The sequence below is a fragment of the Brassica oleracea genome, chromosome C5, assembly GCF_000695525.1.
Source record: "Brassica oleracea var. oleracea cultivar TO1000 chromosome C5, BOL, whole genome shotgun sequence".
Taxonomy (NCBI): domain Eukaryota; kingdom Viridiplantae; phylum Streptophyta; class Magnoliopsida; order Brassicales; family Brassicaceae; genus Brassica; species Brassica oleracea.
This window is the reverse complement of record NC_027752.1, coordinates 33,961,380-33,971,332: the sequence shown is the minus strand read 5'-3', so window position 1 is coordinate 33,971,332 and position 9,953 is coordinate 33,961,380. Positions and strand designations below refer to the sequence as shown.

The 9,953-nt window shown below is 38.5% G+C and overlaps 2 protein-coding genes across 2 annotated transcripts; one reads left to right on the top strand and one right to left on the bottom strand.

Moving 5' to 3' along the window:
- Positions 1 to 821: 821 nt before the first annotated feature.
- LOC106295277 lies at positions 822 to 3,038 on the top strand. The gene is made up of 5 exons (XM_013731132.1): positions 822 to 961; positions 1,198 to 1,497; positions 1,629 to 1,734; positions 2,319 to 2,462; positions 2,618 to 3,038. Exons 2-5 carry the CDS (start codon positions 1,208 to 1,210, stop codon positions 2,894 to 2,896), a joined length of 819 nt encoding a protein of 272 aa, XP_013586586.1. The 5' UTR covers positions 822 to 961; positions 1,198 to 1,207; the 3' UTR covers positions 2,897 to 3,038.
- A 47-nt stretch (positions 3,039 to 3,085) lies between these two features.
- LOC106295276 (1,4-alpha-glucan-branching enzyme 3, chloroplastic/amyloplastic) lies at positions 3,086 to 9,259 on the bottom strand. The gene is made up of 20 exons (XM_013731131.1): positions 8,853 to 9,259; positions 8,540 to 8,611; positions 7,705 to 8,453; positions 7,445 to 7,617; positions 7,266 to 7,355; positions 6,651 to 6,726; positions 6,450 to 6,557; positions 6,135 to 6,225; positions 5,901 to 6,002; positions 5,710 to 5,812; positions 5,203 to 5,340; positions 5,048 to 5,119; positions 4,849 to 4,941; positions 4,578 to 4,655; positions 4,396 to 4,503; positions 4,110 to 4,190; positions 3,826 to 3,930; positions 3,615 to 3,700; positions 3,460 to 3,514; positions 3,086 to 3,373 (listed from the first exon to the last, which is right to left on the bottom strand). Exons 1-20 carry the CDS (start codon positions 9,128 to 9,130, stop codon positions 3,341 to 3,343), a joined length of 2,691 nt encoding a protein of 896 aa, XP_013586585.1. The 5' UTR covers positions 9,131 to 9,259; the 3' UTR covers positions 3,086 to 3,340.
- Positions 9,260 to 9,953: the final 694 nt, after the last annotated feature.

Genomic DNA, 9,953 nt, shown 5'->3' with positions numbered 1-9,953 from the left:
ACTACAAATCTAAAATATTAACATGCAAACAGTTAATCGTGATGTATGAGATGTTTAATCAACCCGTAAATCGAATTTACCTTAAGAAATATAACAAATCGATTTTAAAAAATCTATGTGAAAGGAAAGAACAACTCGATTTCGTCTTAGATGAGAATCAATAGAACTAATTGAATACCTTGTGTGAAGAACTGAGACGAAAATGGAAGAACACGTCGTAATTCGATTTGATCCGTCCGACGAAGAGGAAGAACACTTGGATTTCGTTGTATCGTCAGTGAAATCGAAGAGGAAGATGACAAAAGCAAGATTCGAAACTACCGGTAGATGAAACTCCGACGAAGAGCAAGGATTCTCTCCGTTGAACCCTAAATCGCCATGGAAGGGGCTTTTTTCTACGGCGGAGAAGAAGAGGAGGAGAAAACGAAATTAGGATATCGGGGTAAAAGCTTCCTTTTTGTTATTTTTTTTTTAAGTTTTGTTATTTTTATTTAAACTTTTAATATTTACTCATTGAAAAATTATTACGAAATTTTTAATATATAATTTTAATTCTACTTAATTGTTAAATTAAAGGTAGTTTGGTATTTAGAGGAACAAAAATCCTATTTTCCTAAAAAATCTTCTACAAATCTTAGTGTGACAAACCCAAGTTTAAAGTGTCTTTTTTTTTTTTTCCAATTTTCTCTTTTATCTATCCAATCCAAGTGTTGAACAAAAAAAAAAATCTATCGAATCCAAATATGTTCCGATTTTCGGTTTAACCCGATCAGACCGCCGGTTCCGTGGACCGTCGGATTTAAAAACCCTTGTGGTCGTCGTCATTAAAAAAAAGGGTAAGAAATAAAATAAGGCTTGAACCCTAAACTGATGGTTGTCTACCTCAGTATAGCGTTGATGAGGTGCGCTCTTTGATGATAACTCTGAGTATAGGTCAGAGAAGATCGTAGGTGAATCCAAGGTTAGCTCCCGTCCGTGTTTATCTCGCGATCAATGTACAAGTATTGATTTTGAGATTTTTTTTTGTTTTTACGATTCATTTATAAATATCGTTCGTAAAGCGATTTCTTTCAAGGAAATAGCAATCGTTATTTTAAATGGGGTTTGCTGGAAAAATTGGATTTGAGTGGATTAGGGTTTGTAGAAGGAGAAGAGAGTGTTGTTGTATGTGAGGCTGTGTTGTTGTTGGAATTGTAGGTGTTTGATCATGGAGGGAGAAGAGAGTGTGTTGGATGCTATATATGAAGATGAAGACGGGTTTGAAACCATGGAAGATGTTGATATGGTTGATGTGGAAGAAGGGGAGATTGCTGGTGACCATGATTTACATTCTGGAGAGGGACAGAATGGTGGCATGGATGGAGACAAGGATAAAGATGGGATCTTGGGTAACAAGGATGGGCAGAATCAGCCAAACAAGAACAAGAGGAAGAAGAATAAGAAGAAGAAGAAGAGAAGAAACGGTCCTGTGATGGGGAAGCCCATGGATTTAGACAGGTATATCTGAATCCATTTCTCTACGCCTTTGTTGTTCTGTATCTCTTGCTGGTTTTGCCGACCTAATGTCTGATATTGAAGGTTTGTGTTCTTTATGTTGGATGTGGTTGAAACATTATCTGTTATGGCAGGTTTGTTAGGGATACTTGTAGACGCCTCAAGGAGAAGAAGTCTTACATGGTATACACTGCTGTTGGGTGTCTTGGAATTCCTGCCTTAAGTGATCTTGTCAATGAGGTATTAAAACGTTTTAGCTTACTTCAAGATGCTTTCTATGCTATTTCAATTGGAATTCTGTTTAATCTGTTTTGTTTTTTTTTATGGGAAAATGAGGCTAAGTATAAGTGTTTAACCAGCATGAGTGGCAATCTTGTGTTAGCTATATTGTTTCATCTGCCGTCCAAGATTAGATGTTTCTTGGAGCCTTCTCTGCTGTTTCAGATAATGCCTTGTCCTGAGATATAGCTGGTGAAAACTTCGTATATTAGGTTGATATTTTTTCCCCTCTTTTGTACACAATGGTGTTATTCTCTGTTTCTATTGATTAGAAAATGTGAACCAAACCATGAGTAGATAGATGAAGTTCTATAACAATCGCATAGTGTGTTTCATTTCATCTATGAGTGAAATCAACAGTGTCAAACATATTGTCATGATCGAGAGATGATTGTCTATCAAACCACGCTTTGTGGATTGTTCCCTATGTTGCTCGCTCAATTTGCTTGAACTTGGTTCTAAATATTTCTGCTCCGGTTTGCAAGAGTCCTGCTAACGTTATTTAGATATGATTGGTGATGAATAGGCTTATATGTTTGTCTCAGGTGGAAGCAATCGAGACATGTGGAGGTCAGGTGACTGCTGATGGTAGTAGGAAACGATCAGGAGGTGGTGTGTTGTGGAACATCATCAAAGCGAGACAACCCGCATCTTACAGAGAGATAATGAAAAAGACCAGGGATTTTGAGGTTTGTTCTTGCCTATCGTCTTATCACAACATGCTTTGATATATCCTGTTTCTTTAGCTTAATTGAAGAAGTGTCATCATGGAGATTATGTGATGCCATGTTTTCTTTTTTACGCCTCTCTTATCTCTGTGTCTTACACTTTTGAAACTTTGCAGAAGCAATTCAGGTATCCTAACACAAGACCAAAGTTAGGGCCAAAAAAAGATGAGGGTAGCTCCTCCGAAGGACTTGCCTCCGCAAATGCATCTTCTGATGAAGCTCTGATCCCTGACATGTGTGCTATGCCGGTAGCTGAGCAGACTGAATCCAACCCGCAAAAAGAAAGGAAATCTGTTCATGAGAGGATCAGAGTACCTGTTTCGTATGATGACCTTTTTTTCGGAGAAGTACCTGTGGATGCTTCAGAAGCACAAGCGCAAGACTCTTCTGTTTAAGCTCTTCATTTATAACATGTTTGCCTTGGAATTTTTTTTTTGACTTGGTAAACAATTATAAGTTTATATGACTAAGAAGCTGGGTTACTTGCGGAAAGCAAAGGTTTTGTTGAGAAATATAATTAACCCATCTATATACCCATTACCAAAGGCTCAAAGTACCTAAAACTTCATTACATTGCATCAGTGAAAGCCATAAAAAAAATGTTCATATGTTAAAACTTTCCATTACATGCAGCTGGTTCAATAGATTTGTTTTCTTTTGATGTACACAAGGAGGCACGAACTTCTTGTTTCTTCATCGCTCATCTGTTAAGGCTATGACTGACAATCTTCTCTATTCCCATCAGTGCTTGCAGGAGACATGTCTATGTAGCACTCTCGTGCTAGTGTTTCTCATAAAAACATGTTTGGTGCTTGTATACGCCATACATAGGGAGCGGATCATATTCGGAGAATCCGGGTCAACTTGTAAACCTGGAAATATAAAAATGGAGTTTGAATCAATGTATGAACTTGTAAATAGGAAGCAACATAGATATATAGAGAAAGAGAGAACTGACTTGTGCAGTCCTGCTTGGCAAAAACACCTCTAAGCAATTTCTTTGACCATCAATTCTGCACAAACGTGGATATGGTTCAGAATGAAGAACAGACCACATCTTTATTTCAATGGGAACTAGCACTTTTAAAAATAAACTATGTGAAAATTATAGACCTCTTGCTAATCGACCGTTGAAGATACTGGTCCTCCTTTAGAAGTCCCTGACCCCCATATTTCGCTTCATCTGAGTTCAGTATCATCTGCATAATCCAGGTAATATTCCCAGGTTAAATGCATAAGAAAGCCTTTACAGTAATTATAGGCTTTCATCATGTGGTGGTTGAAGGGTGGAATATATATATATCTGAAAGGGAAAATAACTTACGGTGTATTCACCAGCTTCCTCTACGCCGGCACCATACTTTTCATATGAATTCGATGGGTGGAAGTTAAAGATAAACAAGAAAGGACCCCTCGAGAATGAAATTACCTGTAGATGATGAACAATAAGTTGTAAGTACATTTTCCAAACTCTTTTATTCATATTGTATATAGAAGCATATGCAAACACTGGCATGCCAGTGGGCACTTTGAATATATATCTTCTGGTTCATACCCTGAAGCCAAACAACTTTAAGTTGAAAAACACAAGCAAAAGGAGTCAAATACCATATTTGTATCATTAACATGGTGGATGCTGGGCAGACCTCTTGAAAGGATGCCCTTGCTTTTATCCAAGTCCATTAGGTCCTACAAATAAAAAAATACGATCACTAACTATGAAGCATTTCTTCTGATCCAAGAGCAGATAGGGTTGCAACATTTTCTACTCCTTACATGTATGACCAGTACAGTATTGAATTGCTACGACAGTTTGGTAGCAGTTTTCCAGAGAGGCTACCAAATTGATGGATATGGAAGCAGTAGTTGTATAAGTAAATGTCACGGCAGATACCTTGTCAAAGGAAAACAACTGATGATGGATTCCACTTTCCAGCAGGTCCCAGCGGCGGTTAGCCAGTGAAAACGAGAATTTATTGCTCTGTGTAGGAAACTCAACCCTCTGACACAAGGATGACAAGTCAGAAACATGACAATGATGTCTTTAGAACAGTGAGAACATAGATAGTTAGTTACCTCAGGATGTCCAAATTCATTTCCCATGAAGTTGAGGTAAGCACGGCCACCAATTGTAAAAGTAAGAAGTCTAATCATCTGGTTTAAGCAAAAACAAGAAACGCACCTTTCAGAAACCAAGTGAGATAAAAGCATGAAAAAGAACCAAAGGAACTGGAACCAGCTAAATGAATTGTGTATTTGTTTCCTCCCACAAGGTGTAGAATAAGAAGTATGCTAAGTTGTGGATGTAGTGTGTAAAGGAGTAGAAGATATCTAACGAAAGGGGTACCTTATGTAGTGAAACGCCCCTGTCTAGCAACTTATTCTCATTTTGGACTCCACCTAACAAGATTTCAGCAAATGAACGCCCTCCTGATATGGACTAGTGGGAAAATTAGAACACACAAGAATGTCAATACAACCTAAAAGTAAAGTGGTAATAGTAGATTGCATAAAGGTTTAGACATCTAAAGTTACAAAGTAAATACTTGGTTGTGACTTTCGGCATAGCTGAGCATCTTGTCTGCATACTCTTTGTTAGCCACCAATGTACTGACAATCTGCAGCACTGGCAAAACATCAGAGAAAGGGACCAATGTCTTGTTCTGTCATATCTAACAATGAAACTTAAAAAAGCTAAGACCTTGCTCATGCTCCATTCACTATCCGGTACGCTGTCAAGGAGAGAAACCCACATTTCTGTCGCAGAAAGGTTCACATAATAATCAAATCCTAGTCCACCTTGAGAAACTGGCTCACACAACCCAGGATAATATGTTGCCTGATAGCAAACAGAAACTTCATTAAGTTCCACAGTGATTGCATAATGTAATAACCCCAATGATACAGATCAGCAGAAAAAATAAACTGAATAAATGTAGAATATCAACAAAAACTTATTATTTTTTAATCACTAATACAGCTGGGAGTTCATAAAAAAAGATAATTTGTCAGAAATATTTTTTACTGCCTATGGTCAACTTAATTGGGCATTACACAAGCCAGTCGACACAGTGGTTGCTGTTATGGGTTGTATATGAGAAAACACATATACGCATGTTATCTGTTACTCATCGATCTTAAACAAGGATTAAGGAACATTAAAATGATGTTTAACTTATGGATAGAAAAGGAATGATGTGTAGCTTACATCTTCAGCAATTGTTATTATATCTGGATGTAGATCGTGCAAGATTTCATTGGCCAAAATGAGGTACATCAGAGCATCTCGGTCAACATACTGATTGCAATAGCTGCAGCAGGACAAACATCAACAATTTGACCTAACTGTCACCAAAATCTAAGACTACACAAAGCATCTAAAGAATGTAGATGTCTTACTCATCAAAACCGCTATTAAAAGGAGCAAAACCATTGTGCGTGTAGATCATCGAGGCAAGCGAGTGAAATTGGTAACCATCAACTTGATACTCTGTAATCCACCTACAAAATCCAATTGCAACAGCATCAGATACCTTATCCCAACGAAGTGCTAGATACTTTTCTAGTAGACCAAAAGAGTGAGTACACCCAAAACATTATTCACAAACCACCTAACAATGTGGTTGCCTTTACCAGTTCAGATTTGAAATGAGAAAATGAAAAACATCCAAGTCGCCGTATTTGAACATCCGTGTGCCCCAGTGTTTGTGATGCCCCCTTTTACCTATTTGCAAGATTAAGAATGGAACATGTTGCTTTAAGAAACGCTCATCCATGTTCAACTACATCGAACATATTTGAGGCCATCGTTAGACTTCAAAAGGATATGAATCTACATTGATTGTCGCACAATAACTATGTTGCTTACTTTCCAGTTACATATGCAAGAACTCTGAACATCCAAAGGCATGAAAGATGTTAAAGTAAATTGCTATTATGGAACATTACCATGATGAAAATAGCAATCATTTGAACCATCAAAAAGCGAAAGCCCAACCATTTGATCAGCTGCTGCATAAGAATGCACAATGTCTAAGAAGACAAGGAGTCCTAGGCCTGTGTGTAGATTAGTTCAATTTATTATATACTTCACCGACATGTTTGAATCAAAGGTTCAGCAACATTAAAAGAGACGCGGGCAATACTTACCATGTGCTTCATCAACTAAGCGTTTGAAGTCATCTGGGGTTCCAAATCGGTTACTGACAGCAAAGAAATTAGTAACCTGAAATGGTGATGGATACGTATTATGGCAAATGAGGAATAAATACAATCTTTTCATACGCCCTAGCATTTTCAGTTCAAAGATATCAGTGAAGTAACTAGTAATTTCTTTAGTATTTGGTAAAAAGCTGGGATGTATTCTACATTCTAACAAAATAGTGAAATAGTAATTCTGGTTATGAACTTGACTCTAGTTCCATAGCTGTTATTTCTTCATATTAGCGTATTCAAGTTTAACTAGTAGGAGAGACTAGCAGGAAAGACATGATTAAATGAAATTCACATTGCCCCCTAACAAATTGTTTCTCTCCACTTCATTTCGGTTAAGTTATTCACTTCTCGCTTCATATCATTCAACCTATTCTCTCCATTCTATCACTACTTTCTATTGTTCTCTTTTTCCAAATCATTAGGCTCAAAAGCTTTCATGCACAATAGACAACAAAGCCAAAGATGATGTATAAATCAGCACTAGCCCAATAAGGATAGAATCAGTCCATCAAAAGATAAGTTAAAGAGAGAGGAGTTTAGCCTGCTGACCCTATAGCCGACAGTATAATAATCCTTGTGCTCAGGGATACCAATCAACTGGATCGCATTGTATCCTGCTCTTTTCACATGAGGAAGGACCTGATGTTTCATAAGCCACAGAAAGACTAAGATATGTGCATAACAAAATTGCATTTGCAAGAATACAATGGATGCATTAGGAGGTATACCTTCTTGGTAAATTCCTCGAAAGATGAAATTTTTGCCTCAGACCCACTGATTCCAACATGACATTCGTATATGCGCAAGGACTTTGGTTTGTCCGGCTTGGTGTGTTTCCATTTGTATGCAGACTCAGGAGAAGGTTCCCAGTGAATTGCATAAGCTTGCTTTCCCTCGTCCTCTGTTTAGAGATCAGTGACTAAATGCTTGATACATTACCATGAAAACATCAACATAACAAATAAAGATAAGCAGATGCTATCTATACCTGGTTGCACATATGTAGCCCAAGCAGGCACCCTTTCAAGCGGACCATCAGGAGTGTTGAAATACAATCTATACTTGCTTCCATGTGGAACAGCAGGAATGTACTTTTCCAACCACGCCTTCCTTCCTTTACGCGTCTCTAACCAATATGGAATCGGAGGTGATTTCTCATAAAACTTCTTAGTCCATTCCGGAGATGTCACGACGTTATAGATATCATATGGCTTGCCTCGACCGTCATCAATGATGTCGCACGGTGGTAGATTACTTGGTGGATCATTCTTATGCTCCTCTTTGTACTGCTTATACCTCGTCTCTGCGTCCGGTATCTCACCTAGATCTTCTAACGTCTGTGGACTGTTGGGACCAAACAGCTGCTCGTATAGTTTCGCAGGAACTTCGTAACGGTTCTTGATAAAACGGTCCTCACCAGGCTCCCAGTACTCATCATTGGCTCTCTGAAAAACCTCTTCCGCTGTTACACCGCTGTCGCCTTTATCATAGTCATCGACGTAGTTGTACTGCTGGAAGTATAGTTCCTCTGGCTCCTCGCCTTCTCTTAACTTATCTTCAAGGATAATGAACCAATAGCCAAAGTCATCATGGCCAAATAGGCCTTCTCTGGCGGAGTTTTCTGTTGGAGACCATCCGTTGAAGTCTCCGATTATAGCACCGTAACGAGCACCTGGACCCCAGTCCATGAAATCAACACGGTGTTCCATGTGTCTATGCATCCCTAGTAACTCAAACCTACACGGAGAAGAGTGCAATTCGTTAGACAAAACCATCTTGCTAGCTAATAGTAAGTGGCGATACTAGGATGCTGGGATACATACCCTGAAGCAAGATCTCTGAGATCGAAGTGACGTTTGAGAAGCTCATCTTTAAGGTCTTTTAAAGCTTTGTGCCTACAGGATTTAACAAAAGGAACACGCTTTATATAAGACAAGTGGAGGAAAGATTACAACTTTAAAACTTTTTCTTCTCTATTTGATAGAGATAAGTGTAGCTAAAGAGCTGAAGTTTCGAACTTTATAAATCAACTCGTAGTGTAAGATGTGTTTTAGAGTGTAACTCGTGTAGAAAGATTACAACTTCTAAGCTCTTTGTTCTACCATTTTCTGATCAAAGATGAGGTTTTTTATTAACCTTTCACGGAGAAACTGAGCGAAGATTCTGTCAGCGATTCCGAGTTTGGTGAGAAACCCAACTGGGTCGACTCCAGACTCGGCATCGCTATTAGTGCTCTGACTCTTCTTCTTCTTCTGTTGCTTTTGCTGGCGCGGTTGGTCGGCGGCGAAGCATGTGACTTTCACCTTGATTTTTCTGGGAAAGTTGATTCCGGGGATGCCCAGGCGGGTCTTGTCGGAAACGAAAACGTTGTTTGGGTAGAAAGAAAACGAGGTTTGGTTAGAGAGGGAAACCATTTTTCTCGTTGGTGCCAGAGAGAGCTCTACTCTACAGCAGAGGATTTGTCAGGGTTTAAGATAAGAGGTTTTTTTGAGTCAACTCGTGATGTGAACGAGTTCACTCTCCCTTTGGATTTTTTTCCTGGATTTGAACTTGAACCAAACGGAGCGCAATGAAAAACCGGTTCAGTCTTACACACCGATTGATAAGAATTACATCAGTAAATCTGTAAATGGACTAAGAATTTCAAAAGTCTCGAACATAAAGGTTTCAACACTACAAGAAAAATGGGTTTTGATAGCGGTAGAGGATAGCGTTTTTTGTCTTTCTGCTATGGTTGACATACATGTTAGTTTTAGATAGCGTTTGTATATTTAGAAACGCTACGATAGAATAGTATAATTGGAAACGTTACGATAGCTTATGTTTAATAGCAAAATAATTAAAAACGTTATATTTGGTTTTTTGAATCCCTAAACCCCAAATAAGTTTTTAAACCCTAAACTCTAAACATAAACTTTAAACTCTAACACACTAAGAATCTTTATCATCACTACAAGAAAACATAATCTTAACGAGGGCGGTTTTCCTCGTGAGTTCGTCGTAAAAGAGGCTTTACGACGAATTAGCGAGGAACCACGTTTGCTCGTTACTCATCCGTCGTAACACATATTTCCTCGCTAATTGCGTCGTAACTTAGCGAGGAATATATTTCGTCGTAAAGACGAAGTAGATCATTTCGTCGTAAAGACCACGTCAATATTCCACGTAAGGAGGTCGATATATTTCCTCGTAAATACCTCGAAACGAGTTCCTCGTAAACGACACGTAAATACCTTG